The 20,851-nt window shown below is 43.3% G+C and overlaps 1 protein-coding gene across 3 annotated transcripts; it reads left to right on the forward strand.

Annotated features, from left to right (window-relative positions):
• Positions 1-487: 487 nt before the first annotated feature.
• On the forward strand, positions 488-19,697 carry dyrk4 (dual-specificity tyrosine-(Y)-phosphorylation regulated kinase 4). Of its 3 annotated transcripts, none has more exons than XM_080474499.1 (14): positions 488-771; positions 10,280-10,363; positions 11,828-11,980; positions 12,129-12,279; positions 12,516-12,679; positions 14,663-14,799; positions 15,389-15,529; positions 16,329-16,467; positions 16,710-16,791; positions 16,891-17,063; positions 17,160-17,220; positions 17,385-17,514; positions 17,793-17,929; positions 18,075-19,697. In XM_080474499.1, exons 1-14 carry the CDS (start codon positions 760-762, stop codon positions 18,350-18,352), a joined length of 1,842 nt encoding a protein of 613 aa, XP_080330625.1. In that variant the 5' UTR covers positions 488-759; the 3' UTR covers positions 18,353-19,697. The 3 variants fall into 3 exon arrangements, with proteins under 3 accessions (XP_080330625.1, XP_080330624.1, XP_080330626.1); XM_080474498.1 differs by lacking the exon at positions 488-771 and adding an exon at positions 7,232-7,805; XM_080474500.1 differs by lacking the exon at positions 488-771 and adding an exon at positions 9,777-10,053.
• The last annotated feature ends 1,154 nt before the right edge of the window (positions 19,698-20,851 follow it).

The following is a 20,851-nucleotide window of genomic DNA, read 5'->3' on the forward strand; positions in this document are numbered from 1 at the left end:
GGCTTGTCACCCTTGTTTATTTGGATTTTGAAGTGGATTCACTTCATGCATTTTGTCTGGGGTTTAATCACGGTCAGATTTAGATTCATTTCTTCCCCAACTGCAATAAATATTCAGCTGAAGAGGGGGCGTGTTGACTGGTGGAGGCTCGGTCCCCCTCACAAATCCCGGGATAACAGCTTACATAACCGAGCGTATTTTAGCAACTGGCAGGAAGTTCATGAAATAAATAGAAGTCAGAAATTATCAGGTAAACTAAAAATGGAATATGAAACACAATGATTTTCACCATGTTGCTGGGACATTTCAGTTCACGGGGGGCAACATTGGAGCCATTTGCGGACAAGTTGTTTGGCCCCAGAGCTGCCAGAGATGCCAGGCCATCATCACTCACAGCGGCCGGACTACACGAGGCGCGTCGACTCCATCCTCGGGTTCTCAAACCTGGCAGGGCAGAGTCTGGGGCATTCAGGTCAACACCCACACCACATATGATAGGGCCAGAAGCCTGCTGCCTTGGAAGAATATTTAGCGCCGAAGGCCTACCACACACACATTCGGATATTGCAGATAAGTTGCTGGGACTCTCACGCTCCTGTGCACCACACCTACCTCAGGTGTCTCATGAGCAAGCAGGCCGATTGATTTTATCTGATCACCTCTTCTTGAAATGACAGTGAGGCACTCAGTGGCGAGCAGAGCCAGACTTGGGTCAGGCCTCATTCCTTGGATGGGAAGCAGCAGATCTTATATGAAAGAATGATTAATGAGGTAAGATTTCATCTCTACAACGATTTACAGAGAAGGACAGCTGCCTGAACGCTATACACAAAGTCCCAGTTGAGGTGTTCCAGCAGAGGTTGTATTGGGAGCTGCTGCGAAAACGTCCTGCACGTTTAATATTTTCACAATCTCTTAATTTTTGGATGTGAACTGTAGTGTGCAGGAGAGCGGTGTCCTCAGCTGTTGCAGCCTAGGCGAGGCGCCAGTAAATATCTCACAGTGTATCTAAGCTGCTGCCAGTCTAATACCTACATGCCAGCATTTATTAGACAGTACAGTAAAACAAAATATTGAAGGTGCCAGTAAAGTAGAAGTAGGGCTTCTACTTCCACTGATGGGAAATGTGTTGCCGCTCTGATTCTGCGCCGTCATCAGTGTTTGCTGCTTCACTTTCAGTCCACTTGCTTCTTAGGCTTTTTCCAATCGCAGACACGTAATGGGTGCCTGTCCATGTGGCTCAGTCTCCCTTTTCTGACTGTTCTGTGTAGTTCCGTCTCTGAAGGGCTCGTGATTACATTTCACATTTTATCTTGGCTGTGTGTGTGCGTGGTCACTGCGATTAGCTACTGAAAATGTCAATCTGATCTGGAACACGATCCCTCCACTCAAATGTTTTTACTGGAAATACTGTAGATAAACATACGGGGTCAAGTATCACTCCGATATCCTTTCAGTGAGCCTTTAATTTGACTTTTCATCTGTTATGCATGGACTATACCGATGGCTACACAAAAGACCCATCTTTTTAATGTAATGCTGTCCTAGTGTTGGTGTTCGAGAGGCTCGCTGATGAAAAAATGCTATGAAAAAGATAATTTCATTCAGTTTCAGGCATCTGTACATTCTGTTTAAAAGCAGAGTATACCATAAAATGTCCAGCTGTCACACGTTTGTAACACGAATGTCTCAGTAAAACACACCGTGATAATGAGGGACTGCAAGATACTGAAAAATGAAGACATCTCAGGAAAATGAGAAGCTCTCATTGCATTTTGTCTTTTTTTAGTGTTATAAAAACCTTGAAGATCCAAATCAATCCGGTCAGTGGGTTGCATTATCTTGTTTTTAAGTTTCGATACCTGTCTGGCACACAGAAAGCACTCTCACCGTCTCTTTAATGGTTGTGAAGAACTGTTTTGCAGGAGTGCAATTAAGACGAAAGGGGTACGTGCAGTTTTATTTTCAAAGCCAAGTATTGATCGGTTGATGGCTGCGTCTCTTACGGTGGACCGAGAAGTGAGTGGAGAGACGTGAAGATGTAGAAAAAATAGAGAGGATCCACTAAGTGTTGCCTGATTTGACAGCAAGAGTTTTATAACTGTGTGAAATGGTTTTATAGCTATAGCTTTCAGACAGCAGGAGGACACGGGTCTCAGCTGTTGAGTGGTGAGGATCGTTCTCATTGAGGTTTGTAGTGGTTTGACGTTTGATACTAGGAAATGTTTTTGTTTTTTTGTTTTATTATTGTCTGTGTTTGGCCTAAAAAACTTTAGGGATGAATTTTTCCATGTCACATTTGGAGCAATGGAGTAAAAGCTACTGTTTTTAATACCACTATGATCCAATCATCTGCTTGACAATGACTCAGAAAACAACCCGTGGCCCAATTCTGGTCCGTTTACAGTCTGGGTCTCTGTCTGTAAAAGAAGACAGACAGGTGGCTCCCGATTGTATGTCAGTGATTATTACGGTCCATGAAATGAGCATTGTTATTATAGAGCACAGGAGGATTAGGTGTCCTCTGTAGGTGGTCTTCATAGTCAGCATGGGTGACACAATTATAAAGGAATAAGATAACCAGCACAGATGTTATGTTATGAAATACATATGACAATGTGAAAAGGAATCGCTGGGAATGAGCTCATTCATGAAAAAATTTAAATAAACTAAATATTCAGCTGTTTGTTTTCATAGTCCAATGTCGATTTTTATCCTGTTTTTCAAGTCGTCAATGCCGTAGTTTGATGCTGGTAATTTGCCGTTGTAAATCAGGCTGTGAAGGAGCTGTGTCATTGACTATGCTCACAGGATGTTCTTCTCGGATACGACAGTGACTGATGCAATAAACCATTTAGACCTCGATGGCTCTTCGATATAATCACACGGCCGCTTTCATTAGTTCTGTTGGACAAAAAATGATTTAAGGAGTTTGTTTTTCAGCCTCAACCTCTTCACCCGGGCAGAGAGAGCCGCTCATCGTGGCTAATGAGATTTGGCTAGGCCTAACGACTGCTTATGTCCACACACACACACACACCCACACACCCACACACCCCCACACACACACACACACACACACACACACACACACACACACACACACACACACACACACACACACACACACACACACACACACACACACACACACACACACACGCACACGGACAAGCACAAGCACACACTCACACAAATACACACAGACTTAATCAAAGAGACAGAATACACTCACACGTGCTCACATAATCAGGGTAATCAGGCCAAAATTCTGAATTTATCTTGATTGTAATTACTCTCATAATAACTTTTAAATACGGTGAGTTGACATTGTTGTTGAACCATTAAAAGCCATTTGTGTATTTCAAGTTTTTAAATCTCTAAATAATGTACATATCCTCAAGTAGACGCACCCTCTATACGTTCCTTTCCGGTCATCCTCCTCCGGATCTCCATTCATAGGTAGCTACATGGAAGGCCAATAAAATCTCACCACAAATACCTCCTCAATTTGCACTTGTTTGCAAGCCAATTTCATGGTCTATTAACAACTAATATGTAAGTCGCAATTAAGCCCATAATCGCCCGTGTGTCTAAATGTACGAGCTTGTGTCAACTTGTGAACTTGACCCATATCTTACGCGGTGACATGCTGTCACGGAGAGATCTGCTGTGCATCTAAAAACTGCAGATGCTGCCCGTCCACCTGCCAGCCATGTCAGACTACCCACACTCGCCTCTGCCAAATGGCAGCGGACACTGACACTGTCTGCTTTGGCTGACAGCTCACCTCACTTCAGTTTGCCCCGTCTGGCACCTGGCAGCGATTAGCCAACGGCCCAACAGCATGTAAGCCACCGGGTTACTGTCTTGCGCTCAGAAGGAAATTCAGCCTCATTTTAAGTCTTATCTGACCTGATGTAGCAATTCCAACCACCTGCTGTTCGCCCGGTCCAGATGAGTCAGGGACATGGGGAAGGGCGAGGCTTTGGAAGGCAGCAACAGCCTGTCAAATGACACTTGGGTGTTAAAGTCATTAATTATTGTAAATCAAACAGCTAAAGATAAGTAGGGAGAGGAGGAATACACAAGCTACTGTAACTGCGTGTTATGCAAGTGTCAAAAGTAGCTGACTGGGCAGTAATGGAATACACTGGCCCGGGGCTTCTTGCTACTAGAATAGCAACATTTTTCCTGTCACCAAAACATGGTGATTCACAGATTTTATTTTTGGCAGCGGGGGGAAAGTTGTGCGAGCAGCGACACTCCTGCTGAGTGCGAGTGGTATGAAAACAACCTTTAAAATATAGTGTGAAACTGTAACCCGCCCAACAACATGACGTTTAAATGGACAGATGGCATAGTAAATCATCTTTCACTCACCTCCAGTAAATCATTTCATTATCAGCACTGGATGCAGACATACACGGGAGTAATTAAGAAAAACCACTGCGTTGACATCCAGTGGAAAGCTCAAACTCGGCCTCTTTGCCGTGTCTCGCTGTGGACTCATCGGCAGGAGGCCAGGGGTAGCTTACGCTGGGGTGGGGTAAGCTATTTGTCAGCATCCGTGGCAGGGAAGCAGGTGGAGAGGGGCAAAAGAGATGGAGGAGCAGAAAAGGAGATGCAGGCGGGAGGGATATGACATCCCCAATGGCTTTGTCTCCAGGATACATTGGCAAGTGAGCAAGGGAGAGGGAAGTTGAAGGCGTCTGCGGAACCACATGGGAGGCCGTATTAGAGATGCACCTCCTCCCTGTCTGGCTTCCTCAGCCCCACCAAGAGCCCACCCGGGAGGACAGGATCTGTATCTACAGAACCTTTCTGTCTTTGTCTGGTTGCATCCCCCCCACCAACACCCCACCCCACTCCCCCAGGAGCCTCTCTCTTTTTTTTTTTTTGCAGGAAACTAAGTGCCAGGGCCCCGCTGCGTTGTCTCTGGCTCGGGATGGGTCCCTTGTTGAGCCCCGTTCATACGTCACTGGCAGCAGCAGAGACGGAGAGCACTCCCTCACCAATAATAGCAACAGCACAAAGCAACAGCATCCTCTCACTGTCTGACGGCAGCCTGCCTCTCTATTCTGTCTGTATCCCGGAGCAGAAATAGTTTGCAGGAAGCCGACAGAGAAGAAAACGCAGAGGGCATCGATGTCTCAAACAACCGGAATGCGATCGTATACGAATCAATGAGGCAGCGAACGCCAAGTCCAGAGTAAAGCGAAGATTCACAGGAAGTTAAGAATTCAAGCTAAATTTCAGGATTCCCACACATCTTAAAGAGGCGCATGGAAAGTCGATGCAATGAAAACTGAAGATCTGAGCTGGAGAAGACGCACAAGCTGCTTGGCCAACACTTAACAGGAAACGAAGGCCTGGAATCTTCATCTTCACCATCATCATTATCATCATCATCATACGTGATTCTTCTTCCAACACCTACCTCCCTTCTCCCTGGAAAAGGTCGCTGTAGGCATTGGGGTGCGGTTGTGGCAGTATGGGGGACATGTGCTATGTGGGAAGACGGGACCTCACCTGCCTGCTGTGGTTTTAGCCTCCTACAGGGATGCTGCTGGGGCAGGAACAGGAGGGTTCAACCTGAGGTATGTTTACAGGCAACTCGGAAATTTTGGGGAGTCATTTACTTGTATTCTCTATTTAGCCACACCCCCAAGTGCACACACGATCTTTATCATTGTTTTGAACAGTCAGTTTTTTATATTTACTTACAGTCCTTATTTTGTGTGTCAGCTACAGATAATTGTGATGCTTTCTTTTCACTTGCCATAGCAAGACACGCTGTCTGCATTGTTTTGCTCTGCTGCTCTCATGCGTTATCCAATGCATCGTCGTCACCTGGGCGACAAAACGAACGCAGCATAATGACTGTCTCAGGTGAGATGTGGCAAGGTTTACAGTTAACAAAGGGGAGAGAATCTTGGTGTTTCATCTGGTTTAGAGTCTTTATGCTTGGCAGAGCTGCCTTTATTTTTAGCAGACAGATTGCAAAGGGGTGTCTATATTCGCCTCTCATTGTCTTTTAACAGTGGATATGCAAAGTAATAATTTGGGGAGCAACTGTGTCATACAAGCTGGAATATATGGAACATTCCCCCTACCCTGCCTTCTTCAGGTTGTGATCTAAGTTGTAAAGGGTGAACACTTCCCGCCGCAAGCCTCGCCATTATTAAACAGGCTATAGTTAAAGGGGCTCTTGCACTTCTAAAAGCGTTCTGTTGCCTGCCTGAATCTTGTTGGTTCATTTTGCTAAAGGGCCACTCAACCAGCAGGGGCCAAACCCTCAGCACATCCTGGATATAGTGCGCCAATTTGCGCTACAAATACACTTAAAGACATTAGATGTTTCTCTAAATTAAATGCTGATGATTCTCAATAGTGTTGTTTTTCCGGCGGGCTTGTTCAGTAAAGAAACAGGTGAGGGAATTAGGGGAATGGCTGCAGAGGGAGTCATAAGGAGGAATGAAGCAGCTTCCTCGGATGCTCCTCCTCACAGCAGAGGCTGATTACTGAAGTAGCCACTGTAGTTACATAATAGCTGTTTGTGTTATCATATTCATCCTCTTGTACTTGTTCTAGGCTAATCACATGCTCCAAGCAACTTGATTACAGTGGGGGATTAGTCACTGGAAAACAAATGTCATGTGAGAATAATTAGTAGAGGAACACGGGGAGTAATGGTGTCCTACCTGGCCTGTTCTGGTGAAGGACAACATGTACATTGTTACAGTTAAGAGAAGAGCTTTGGACAAGGTTAAAATATATTTCTACCTGGGCCTCCTGGTTTCATAAAAAAATGTTTTGTAAATGTTAAACAAGAAATTAGAAGCGTTAACCATTAATGTTATGTCAAAATGATAACTAACACCCTGTTGTTTTTGTTTTGTTTTATCATTTTTTGTTCTTTTGTTGTATGTAGGCTGCTGAAAACTGGGACTTCCCACGGGATTAATAAAGTATCCATCCATCCATCTATCTAAATTGTAAAAGTAACTTCAATTATCCGCATTGAAATAGAGAAATGTTTGCAAATCTATGATAATTTTTTTTTCACCACAGCCAGGAGTATTATCCAAAGGCAAGTTCAGAAGATAAAGCAATATTTAGAAATAAAACAACTTGAGTTTGGAGGCTGCAAAAGTGCTCGGGGGTTTCAAACTACTACAACTGCGTATATTTCGCAGTATTATGTAAGTTGGTTGCAGCCCACTTCATCATCCTTCACAATACGACGATGCGTCGTGCAGAAAGCGCGGAGCGAACGGAGTCTTGGAAGTGCGCTCGGGCTGCCGCGTGAAAACCGAGGCGCGCGCGCGCGCGTTGGCGTAAAGAAGCTGCTGCTGCTGCTGCTGCTTGGAGAAGCGCATCAGTCACACGGCGTGTTGTAGGTGGACGACAGCGAGCGGATAAAAAAACAAATCTATATCGGGAGAGCCCCAGCTGTCAGCGGCAGAAACCTGAACAGGTGGCTCCTCCGAGTCCGAGCGCAGAGACCCTCCAGCAGCTTGTCTCTGCCGCTAATCCCCGCTTCTGACGACAGCGCATTTAACCCCCAGCGCGAGTATAACCGGGAGTCCGCGGCGAGTTTCCGCTGATCTGATCACTCATCGGGATTCTTTCGTTTCCGTTATTCTCGCTGCTCATCGTTCAGGCTTGGTCACGAAGTTGGAGCGTTTCGTCTTGGGGAGACCTGGATATCATGACTATTGCCTGGATTTTATAATTCCTCCTGTTAGTTTGGATTGTGAAGACACTGATAACACAACATGTTGCCAGAAATTAATACCAAGGTGAGATTTTGTTGCTGGTGGGCTGATTACCTGTGTTGAATTATTGTGGTGTTGCTTTACTGGAAATTTACTGACGGTTGATGGTTTTCTTATGGAATAATGCTATAATAAAAGTTAGAACTTACAAGTTACCTCCCAATATATACCTCAATTGTTCATCTTTTATGTTCATTTGTTTTCGGGTTGTTTGTTTTTGTTGAAATATTGCCCAGAGAAAAGGATAGTGTCCATTTCAATACTATTTTTGTTTCGTGCTGAGATGCTCTAATAACTGACTTTTACCATGTGGGATGAATAAAGTCTTAAGGTTTGAAAAATATGCATTAATCCAATACAACTGCAGATTTAATCTACTTTGCACTGTGCATTTACATTATTTTGATTGACCAATACCAGTGACTCACTCTCACTTTCAAATAATTTACATTTTCACCTCAAGTTATCCCATTTAATGCTGAATTTCTCTTCCACCCTCTTTCTGCTGACTGCATGGCAGGCTATGATGAAAAATCTGATCCATTTCTATTTCAGTCGTTCTTTAGCGTACTTATTTCAGTGTTTGTTGTGCTGACAGATTCTGTAAGTCTATACGTGTTCTGGTGTATTTCTCACACCTTACATGGAAAGTGATATAAAATTAACCCCCTGCTGTTTTGAGAGCTTCAAAAAATTCCTCCTTTAGTACACCTTCTCAGGTCCTGTTGACTAAAACTCCATTTGATCACACTGATTGATCAGTGATTGCATATTTCTAGTGGTCCCACATGACAGCTTGACAGGGGGATTATACACTGACGAACGACCGTGTATGTCTGACAGATGATAGCGCTGGAGGGCACCGCCTCACGGTGTGTGTTGATGTTTACCCTCGGTAACTCCTGGTTTTACTGCTGTGCTTTGACCCTCTGACCAAGTGACCCCACCGAAGCCAAAGCTGCTCTTGCACACCTGCTTGGATGATCCACCTGCAGCAAAGACCCCCAGGTCACATGTATTGACTGAAGTTGCCAACTGCTGCTCCCGTTTCCCTTTTTTTCTTTTTTTAAATACACCAGTTCACCTAAGTAACTCATATTTCATGCGCATTGGTTTTGTGAAGCAGCAGCTACAACATACCTGGAGCATTTTTGAATGCTCACGGGTAATAATTGCAAAAGTAAAAAAAAAAAGATATACAAAACAATACTTTTCTTTGGGCATATGGTGTGACATCAGTGGGTTTCCCACTTGCTCATTAGCCAGGCTTACAACAAACCCTTGCAGGTGAAGTTTTAGAGCCCAACCCTGGCATAGTGACCTACATGGCTCCTGCTGTCACTCACAAAACTCCCGAGATTGTAACACGACGACGCCACTGCACCAGACTCTTGTTTGGCTGCACCTGTTTTCATTGTCTTGCTGGGAATTTAGATCCACTTTCCAACTTGAATGAAGAAGAGTTTTCTTCCCAGTGTGGGAAGTTGGAAAAGTGAGCCGAGTCGGTCATTGCTCGATTCATCTCTCCTCAGCAGGCTGGTTCAGATCAGCTCGCTCTTTTGGCTGCTCATTACTGCGGGGGCACTAACCTCATGTTACTTTGACATTTATGAAAAGATTCTGTCCGGAAAACTGTTTCCTATCTAACACCTGTGGATAAGAACCAATTTATCCTCACTCCCTCTGTCCTTCCGTCCCTGCCAGGCGACAGAGCGAACTTAACACAGATCCCCATACGAGGCTAAGCTTTATTTCACCCATATGGTGTCGCCTATCACAGTCACACGCTCACCCACTGATTATTAAAGCACGTGTAAGCTGGCTTGATGCTCCAGAGAAACGTGCCGAATTGTGTTGTGTTTTATTTTTAGATCATCCCGGAAATCCTTTGGATTGTTATCATCACTTACTTACCTATAACTCCTTCATCCCAATGAATTTCCACATGCTTGGAGGCACGTGTACACCCACTGCCAGACACACACACACACACACACACACACACACACACACACACACACACACACACACACACACACACACACACACACACACACACACACACACACACACACACACACACACACACACACACACACACACACACACACACACACACACACACCTGCACACACTAGCAGGTACATAGAGTGCTAGATAGTGAGCAGGCCCTTGTTGCTGTGTTTTTGCAGAACGGATCTATTTTAGGATCGTAGTGCATTATTTTTGCTAGTCTGGTTTCCACCCTGCTCAGCTGCCCCGAGGCTGTGAAGTGAGTGCACGTACGCCGCATGATTGTATTAAGCCACCCCATTTGGTGCAGAGGAATTCTCAAATCTGACCGAAAGAACCTGTTATAAAACATCATGGGATATAAAACACACTGCAGAACAAAAAAATGGGTATCTTATGTATTCATTTTATCCACAGAAGATAAACAAACCTGTTTGATCTATTTATGTTGTGTATTGAATGAATTCCTGTCATTCCTCCCGCAGGCATCACGACCGGAGGCTTTCCCTCACCCACACAGACTCCCATCAGAAGGCTCCCGTATTGGAACAAATCGACCCTGCTCCCAGGTCAGCATAATATCTTAACAGCTGCCCCCCCACCCCCACCCCCACACCCCACCCCCACCCCAAACCCCTTCAGCAGCAATGCCTCCTTTTCCATTTTTGCGTTTAAAATATCGCAGAGCGCTTGAATGAATCGATAAACGTCTGAAAGCATCAGTCCTCTCCTCTTTCTTCTCAAACACACATAACAAGATACACGGGGATCCGTGCTCTTTTTAGAAACCGAAGACCCGATTACAGTAACTTCAAATCACTGTGCTGTTTGGATCATTTAGAGTAGCCTCCTGCTTAAAACTGCCTCCTGAAAAGGTTTTTTTTTTACAATTCAAGTTGCTCATATTGCCATTCTTTAACTGTTGTAACTTTAAGTAAAAAAAACAACAACAAATATCCTCATATTTGATATTATATAATGTATTACAGATTTCCAATAATACAAGAGCAGTTATGTAGAGGCATGTAACTGTGTTTACTTCCTTTGCCCGTTGTGGTAGATGCTTGCAACTATATTTAGCCCTATCTCTATGCGTCATAACCAAGTTGGCAGATCCTGCAGCAGCTTTTTACACGTGAGAGGAAATATATGAACTATTGACTGTACAGACGGTATAGCTTTTTTTATGAACTGCTTATTAATAATTAATACCTTAGAATATATTATGTTAATACAGCACAGTGCCAAAATGTGTGCAGTAGCACTCTGCTTGAGAATCTCTGGATTTCTGTGGAATTGCAGCTATAAAAAAGAAGAAGAAGAAAAAGAAAACCTAGTTTAAACAAGCTTGTTAATTCCTCTATTTCCACAGGACATACTCCCTACAAGATCAATTATGTTCTCTAAATGACTTGACGAATGACTGGGGCCTAATTTTGCCCATCACTGCCACGATGGAGTCTTGTAATAATGTGACACATGTAATCTTGCTCCCAGAGCAATCAGGGTGGCAGCCAGAGAAAAGCAGGTTACTGCACCTCACCTCCCCCACAAAGCCACCACGGACAGACTCTGTCAGTACTGAACCTCATGGGGCTCCGTCCCCATTTTACTCTCACCCTGATCAGTAATTCCAGCCGCTACCTGCTGGAGGTCCCGGTCACCTGAGTCTCCATGGATGAAGTGCATGTAGGGAGATGAATACAACACAAACGTACTGAAAAAATGAATAAAAAGCGTTGCTTTTACCCATGAATATAAATAGAATAATTCATTTTAGAAATCAGGCTTGCTGCTCTGCTCTCTTCCTCTGCGCTGAAAGTGTTACACAGTGTAGAAAAAGATCTTTAAAAGATGTGGCAGGTGGCCACTTTTCTTCTGAAATGGCCTAAATATTCTCACTGTTTTTGGTTGTTGGATAATTTTCTCTTCATTCTGCAAATATTTACACTGATAATCAATGTTTTGTTTTTTTACGTTTCAATTCTTCTAAATTGTAAGTTGTTACTGAGATATTCTGCCCTGCGTTACAGAAGTTCGGCCCTGGTGTGGGGACGTTGCCTCAGCTGGAGCCGCCGGTGGTCCAGGTGGTCGTGAGCAATGCCAAAAACCAGCACCAGCCGTCTGAAAACATCCTGCCTCAAATCGCCAACAAAGGGAGTCTAAACAACTATCAGACACACTCGGTAAGGCTGTCCTATTCGTTAGCCACATGTGGCAGGCGGTTTTACCTAATGCTATCCAATCCCAATCCTAATTCTCGTTCGGAGGCATCGCTGTGGATACACACCTTCGTCTTTGCTCATAACAGCGTCTAATTATGCTGATTTACAGGATGAACGACCGAAGCCCACTCAGCAGTTCACCATGCGGTTTGGCGCGACGATGGATAAAGTGTCGGTCTCCCGCAACAGCAAGATTTTCAACAACAAGCTGGAGAAGGAGAAAGCGTACGAGGGACAACGGTTACCCATGTCGCCTTTGGGTACGTTATAAGTAACCACAACACAACTGAATCACAAAGGCACTACACCCATGGTGGGCGTTCCACTGCAAACACGTAACTCAGTTAAAAAAAATAAATAAATAAGTGTCCCGCTGGATGAAAATAGCATGCCGGCATGGGAAGATGATCTTTCACAATCCTCTGCAATTGGCAGAGGTGTTATCGGCACGGCAGTGAGTCACTCTTCTCCTCCTCCATCTTTCTGTCCGTTGTAGACGCGCTGAAGAACTTCCAGGAGCGGCTGACTGAGTATGAACAGGAGGAGATCATGGACTACGCCGAGATCTGGTTCCTGGGTCTGGGCTCACAGAAAATCGAGGCTTCTCAGGGAACGCCGCAGAACTCTGGATATGACGACGAGCACGGGAGCTACATCCGGGTAATGGGCCAGAGCATTCGGAGCTTTCATTCATAGCTTCACATTTTTCCTCAGTGCACCTCGATAACAATTGTATACATTATTACATCGTTAAATTCACTTTGAGTTACCTTAAAGTCTCAGTTCATACTGAAACATTATCAAAAAACATTGTCGAAACTATCAAATGGTCTGATAAAATGAATAATTTTCCATTAGTCATTGCATTGCATATTACAAAATCTCATTAACATTTTGTGAAAGCACAAAAGAAACATGCCTCTGCAGTTTCATTGATCAGTGTTTGAGGGGTTCAAGTAATTAGAATCTGTCTAACTAATTCACTCAATTTGCCACAGAATCTTAATTAACAAGCTTAATTTTATAATAAACTTGGAAAATGTGCCAAAAAGTCAACTTTGACAAAATCCCAAGCCACATTTTTTTTTTAAAAGTTGTGTTTCATTTATTACCAGCAGAAGCAGGTGCAAATTATCAAAGGCACATCCAATCAAGAACTATTGCAGTAAAGTTAATACATTTTTCCCTTTCCATTGTTTTTTTCAAAAAGTTTCTCTGTCAGCTCTTCCATATCCAACCATAAATCCAAGCAGGCCGTGTGTCAATCAAAACAAGATGCAATGATTTTCTAATCTCATAAACTCGTTTTTTTTTTATCCACAACACAATCACCATGTAATTGACATGAGTAACAAGTGAGACATTTGAACTTTTCATTAAAAAATATATTAGCTCATTTTCAGTTTGAAGGCAGCAGCTCAGGTCAAAAAAAGTTGGTATGCTGATGAGACTAGATGGTTTCTCTTCAATCAAGTCCACAACATCCAAAAGAATTATGAAAATTTTATTAATCTGACCAAAGAGCAGTTCTACTGTGCATTTAAAGGGATCTTTGGTTAGAAGAGGACAGCCATATTTCTATATTGTGCTCACATATGGCTTCTTCTTTGTATGGGACACCCTTAACTTGTGGATTGCACGATTCAAGAGTTCATCATTGCACCGTTTCCAGTGGAGGATTATCTCTAGTTCTCATGCAGTGTCAACCTGAAATCACAAGTGTCCAATACAAATTTTTCTCCTAATCCATCTTCAGAGTACCTGCAATTTGAAATCTTTCTGATTTTGATTCAAAATTTGCACATGTATTTTTTTCACGTAGTTTAATGGCCCCCTGCTCAACTTTAAGTCTTCTTATACTCAGTTTTGTTTCCTGTTGCCAATTAAATTTGGCGGGAAAATACTGCACGAGCTTTCTTTAATGCGTTGCGACAAAATTTATAATAGCTTCATATTTTTCATGAAATGGTGAAATGTCTCATTTTTAATATTATACAGGACATAGAAGTGACGTAACGTAACTGATTTAGGTGGACCTACGAGACTCAGACTCATAAGCACTTGCTCGTGTACGAGAGAAGGCAAACTGCACACGGCCAGGTGCCTTCCAATGACCTCAATCCAGCAGCTTCAGGCATGAAGTCAGTTTGACTGACTGCATTGTTTAATACTGTTTACAATAAACTGCACCGAGGTCACGAGGCCCGTAACAACAGCCTTTACCGTCTCGCTTAAATCAGGCGGCTGACGGGCAGTTGTGTGTCAACAGACGACATGTAATGAATGGGCCGTTCAAGGCTGAGTGACTGACCATTGTTCAGTGTTTCTTCCGTGTCTACTGAAGCTCATCTCACTCAGCTGCTTTGACTGACAGACTCAGAAAAAGCCTGAGAACAGTTAATACTGTCCCACGCAACGTGTAGGGGACACAGAGTGTCCTGAAACTAGAATACTCATGAGTAAACATTGTTTTAACGGCATGTTGTATTTAATAAAATGATGTATAATTATGATAGCTGTTTGCCGTTGAATAATTCACGTGGGTGAATGTGGATGTTAGTGCCGTCTATTTTTATGTCGAGTGCGCACATACGTTACATAATATAGTGAAATGTGATATTAACAGTCCTCCTGTGCTCGTAGGTGCTGCACGATCACATTGCCTACAGGTTTGAGGTGCTCGAAGTGATCGGCAAAGGCTCCTTTGGACAGGTCCTGAAATGTCTCGACCACAAGAATAACGAACTTGTGGCCATAAAGATGATACGCAACAAGAAAAGGTACAAACACAAAGACATTTTGATTTACAAACTTGAAATAAATGTCATTCTGCTCAACTAAGCTGGAATCAATTGGCTAAAAATTACTCCATAACTTAGCAATCAAAACATTATATATTACCTAATAGATTCAAAGTTCTCTACGCTTCAGTTGGACTCTGGAGAAAGTGTGTTTGTCAGATTCAAGGAGTCAAATTCTGTCATTCATTTGAGATCAGTTGTAAGTTGTTGGGGTTTTTCTTCTCCCCCCCCACATGCGCACACAGTGATCACTTTACAATATAGGACTCTGCCAAATCTGGACCTGATTTAGCGCGATAGAAGTCAGCACCTCGTGGTTTTATCTTACCTGTCCCTCCCCACACCAACCATCACAGCGGCCGCAAATGCTCAAGTCCCGGAGGACGGATGCTCGAGTCTTACCGCTACTTCAATAATGCAGAAAACAAAATGGGTGCAAAGAGCCTTAGAGGAACTCTCTTTTGGGTCAGATAGATCTTAGATCTGATTTCTTCTGGGGACGGATCACATTTAGTTGTTGTGGCTGAAACTGTTCGATATCCTAATATGTCCATGAATGTCTCTGTAGGTTCCATCACCAAGCTCTGGTAGAGCTGAAGATCTTGGACGTAATAAAGAGGAAAGACAAAGACAACCTCCACAATGTCATCCACATGAAAGAGTACTTCTACTTCCGAAATCATCTCTGCATCTCCTTTGAGCTTCTCGGGTTAGTGCCTCCGTCACTTCCAGCGTGCAAAGAACAAACTCCTGCCGGGTCTCAGAGTTCATTATACAACCTTTGCTGAAGATCCTTTAACTGACGGTGGTTCAGGCAGGTCACCTTTACCCCCGCTACAAGAGGAGGGTGTGAACACTGTATTGTTTATCAAAAGCATTCGATTCTCCTCATTACTTTTACATAGCTGGAGTCAATCAGGATTTAAGTGATTACCTGTGTAGCTTAAGCCATGTTAGGTTAGCGTGGACCGCCTGTGAAATCTCTCCGAGGGGAGATAGTTTTGTGTATCACTCTGGCTGAATGACCTTTACAGGACGTCTTGGACTGGCACCTTGTCTAACATTACCGTCACCGAATCCTTTAGTTAAGGCCTTGATTAGGGCCCTATCTCTTACCTCTTCTTGCTCCATGGTGTGAAGGATCCAGTTACACAGTCTGAAGAAGTTTATACTTATCACAAGGAGCAAGAAATGGCAGGAGGGATATCCTTTATCTACTGTATCCACCGGCCTGTGAATGTGAGCACAAAGAGCACATAGATTATTTCTAAGTACGTGTTTGACACTCGCTGGTGTTGAGTGACGCCGAACTTAGCAGCCTTCTTTTCTCAGAGCGTTTATTCGAGGATTACGAAGAAGTTATTATGAGCCGCTTCTTTTTATAAGCCGGGCCTGTGTTGAGCTCTGAAGGCTGCGTTAAGTTCTGTGTGAGTATAGTGCAGAAGAAGAAAAAAAAAGGAAAGCATTTTGAAGCCCTGAACGCCACACGTTTTGTTTTCTCTCCGCAGGGTGAACTTGTACGAGCTCATCAAAAAAAACAACTTCCAGGGCTTCAGTATCGCTCTCATCCGCCGGTTCGCTCACGCACTTCTGAGGTGTTTGCAGATGCTGCACAAGGAGAAGATAATCCACTGCGACCTCAAACCGGTACTGACCTCCGCTGTGTAACTCCGACCTAAACATGTCAATTATTACACTCACTTAAGCATATCAACTCATCAATAGGTGACATTTACCCAGTTTTGCATTGAACCGCCGTACTGATGGTTACACCTTCATTTGCATAATTGCTCATAGCACCAGTGTGAATGTTGCTCCATCTTGTGGCGCATTAGAGAATTGCATCAAGGCGCCAGTGTTTCAATGTGCTTTTAATTTTTTCTGACCAGGAGAACATCCTTCTGTCCCAGAGAGGGCCCGGGAACATAAAGGTGGTGGACTTTGGTTCAAGCTGCTATGAACAACAAAGAGGTACGAATGTTATTCTGATCAGCTATATGTTTTTACAACATCGGCTTATTAAAAGACCTTTGAGATGAACCGCTCCGCGTCTCCTGTCACTTCCTGTAGTGTACACCTACATCCAGAGTCGCTTCTACCGCTCCCCAGAGGTCATCCTGGGTCACCCTTACAGCATGGCCATCGACATGTGGAGTCTGGGCTGCATCCTGGCTGAGCTCTACACGGGCTATCCTCTCTTTCCGGGAGAGAGCGAAGTGGAGCAGATCGCCTGCATAATGGAGGTTTGTCACAGGGATCGATGCGCCGGATTAAATGCGCAAAAACATCAAACGCAGTTGATTGGTGGTTGAGCTTTGTCGTTTGATTTTCACTTGCAGGTTCTTGGAATGCCTCCAAATGATTTTATTCAGTCAGCATCAAGGAGGAGGCTATTCTTTGGTGAGAATTGCTATTTACCTTTGTTCATATTTGCTTTGAATATTATTATTTTGGGAGTTTGTTTGTTTCTTTTATATAGACTGCAGCAGACTCACGTGTCTTGTTTATTAGGATGTGAAAATGATGTGTCCAGATGATAAATCTGTACTGTGATTTGTGTGCAGACTCCAAAGGAAACCCGAGGAACATCACCAACAGCAAGGGAAAGAAACGGAGGCCCAACTCCAAGGAGCTGTCCGCCGCCTTGAAAACAAACGATGTTTTGTTCTTGGATTTCATCAAACGCTGCCTCGCGTACGTATAATTCACAACTCTGCTGGGATGTTCACAAAATTACATAATCTTGTCATTTGTATTGTATTCTTTATTAGAAAAAACAATTCCAGCTCGCCGTCTTTAGGACAAAACGAATAATGAATAATACCTTACAATATGGAAGATTTCAGCCAACGAGCCTCCAGTTCATCCACAGTCTATTTTAAAGAAAACTTAATTCTACAATTTGACGTGCGCTTTAGAGTGTCAACTTAAACTGCACTTGTGGGCTGAAAGTACATTTTCGTTCTTTTCAGATGGGATCCCACCAAGCGCATGACCCCTGACGAGGGATTACAACACGAGTGGATCCTGGAAGGGAATTTCAACAAAGTCCGTCCCAGAGCCAGACCCACAGTGAAGAAGACCAGCGACAGTTCGACCGGCAAGCCTGGTGAGCAAGAACTTGACGTCTTTAAAGTACAGTCAAACTTTGGGCTTACCTGAAATCGCCTTGTAACTTGGGTAGCGAGGAGTAGAATTGTCGATATACTGAGGCGAGCTGACATTAAACGGCCTTTGTTTCCATGGCGCCGCAGCAGAGACGGTCGGCTCAGAGAGCAACGCCAACGACAAGCTGCAGAGGGACGGTTCGGCGGCGGACACAAAGATGGACCCCGCTGAGCGTCTGCGGCCCATCGGAGCGTCCGCGGAGGAGGAGGTGCGCGAGAGCGAGGGCAAGCTCTCCACAGACGCCAAGCAGCAGGAACGCACCGGCGAGAGGCCCGTTCACATCATCATCAAACCTCAGGAGGAAGCGGGAACGGAGAGAAACGGCAGCCAGGAACCGTCTCAGTGTTTGCCTCCCATCATGTAACCGTCGGAGGGAATCGTTCCAACCTGCTGTGCGTGCAGAACCGTGGAGGACACTCTCCTTTGCAACCAGCACTGCCATGTTGCTGCCCAATGTTACACGATGATAACTGAGAGAAGGTGCGAGGTAATAAAGCAGCTTTACTGACTGGTAACAGAAGTTCCCACATATGGTGAACGAACCACGGATTTACGGGGGAGAGCAACTGTTCACGGGATTTCTATTTATGGTTTCGATTATACAGTCTTAGTGTATTATGTTGTTTGGTGAAACGTTCAGGTTTTAAGACGGTGAGGTCAATCAACCGATTGTAAATTTTTAACAAACATTTGGACAAAGTGTGTCCTGAAATGGACAGTCTTCTACACAGAAACACACGTTTTGAGTTGAAAATGAACATTCTGTCGATAGTCTTTGGGAATGCTTATAAACGAGACAGACCTTCACCTCCTGCACAATCCAGAGTTCATCAGAAACAAAGAAAGAAATTTGAACAACTGAAAGAAGAACTGAAATATCCTACAGCTTCTTATTCTTACTTCTAAGACAATTTAGCCTGTCTTCTCGTTCATAAAGTTAAAATATTTGAAGGAATGTGTGCAATAAAGGCTCAGCCAAATCTTTTTTTTTATCATTAATTACATCAAGAATTGATTGTCATATACTTTATATTTGTCGATTGAGGTTGGTACATACTGATTATTACTTATTTCACTTAGTTATTGTGGAATATATTTGATCCCATGTTTCATATTTGTTTAACAGTTTAACTCGACAACCATAAGATGTGTATTTGTAATAGATTTTATTGTATATACTGTATTTCTGATGTAATTTCGTATACATGTGTACCGCAGGACATATTTTAAGAGAAATATTTCAGATATTTGTTGAGGTTTTAGACAAGGTTTTACTTGTTGTGTTACTGTATCAAAATGTTTTGTATGTTTGTGTTATTAATATTTTTTTTATATTAGAAACAAAAAGACAATCCTATTATTGATAGTTTGTGCCTTGCAGTATTAGAATTTTTGCACTTTATTATTGTCTGTGTCCACTTGGATTCAAAGCATTTTTTTTCCCCCCAACGTGAATTTTAAACTACTCTACCTGGATTAGTTTTATCAAATGTAACAGGATGCAAGTGATTAATTAGCTTTTTATAACTGATTTATGTTTGTTTTCTTTTAAAGCCAACAGAGATCCAACTAAAGACAGACTTTTTTCCCTTCAGACGTTCAAGCAAAACAAACAGAAATCCCAAGATGATGGATTGTAGCTGAATAGAGAAAGTCAAGAAAAGCTATTTGTATGTCTTTTATGATGAAATAAATAGTTTCAAAGATGGTGTCTTTTGAGATTTTCCTGAGGTGTATACTCGTGAGATTAGGTGCTTGACAATAACTCTTAATTTGCTTCATATGGCGTATATGGCCTGAGGCCAGAGAGAGAGAGAGAGAGAGAGAGAGAGAGAGAGAGAGAGAGAGAGAGAGAGAGAGAGAGAGAGAGAGAGAGAGAGAGAGAGAGAGAGAGAGAGAGAGAAAATACTTGGATTATCAGCAAACAAAGCAAATTGGTTATATTTTTAATCTAACCAGGTGAGTCCCATTGGGATTGCCAGATCCCTCCTTCTCCGGCCTTATGCAGGTCCTGTTAACTGTAGAAGTGGAGATTCCACTCTCACACCGTACATCCTCACGTCTTTGGTGGTGTGAGGAGGAACCGCCACCAGTGGGGGTTTTGATGACATCAGGTCTGTTTCCATGACTGTTAACCACTTCCCAGGGTGCAAGCATTTGGGAGGCTTTGCTACCCGTCAACAACTCCACATCAGCGTGGATACCAGGAAAGTCCACACCATCAAAGTTTGGCCACTGAGTTGTTTACGGCCTCTATATGGCCACATTCTTGCAAAGAGACCAGCTCACTGCTCACTGATGGTTCTTTGGGTTGTTTAAAAACTCAAAAATACCTTACTCAACAACAACAAAAAATACCTTTCAGGTATAAACCATCAACAACCAGAAACACAGAATCAAACCAGAAACAAACAAACAAACAAAAATAAAACCTTTCCAACATCAACCACCCACAGTTCATTTAAATGTCACCTTGTACCAATGCATTGGATTTTTATTTTAGTTTTATTTTTTAATCATGTGTGTACACAACGTTTAAATGTTCGTGTTGGTAGTGCTACACATACCCATTGTCCAGCTGGCCTCGTGAAGAAATCCAGTCCATCCAGTCCTGCACACCTGGCCTCAATCACCTGGGACCTTCCCTCATTGGCCCAAGCTCCCCCTAGTGGACGAACAGAAAACAAACACACACGGCCAGTCTACATGTGAACACAGAGGACACGAATATCAGTAGCGTGCAGTGGTGTTTCAGTCAGGGCCAGCAGCGACAAAATATAGTTTTTATATAATATTGTCAGAAGAGAAAGTAAATTGTGATTACGACCCATGAGTCAAAACACAAACTAACTATTACATTTAT

This window comes from Lipophrys pholis, assembly GCF_963383615.2.
Source record: "Lipophrys pholis genome assembly, chromosome: 11".
NCBI lineage: Eukaryota > Metazoa > Chordata > Actinopteri > Blenniiformes > Blenniidae > Lipophrys > Lipophrys pholis.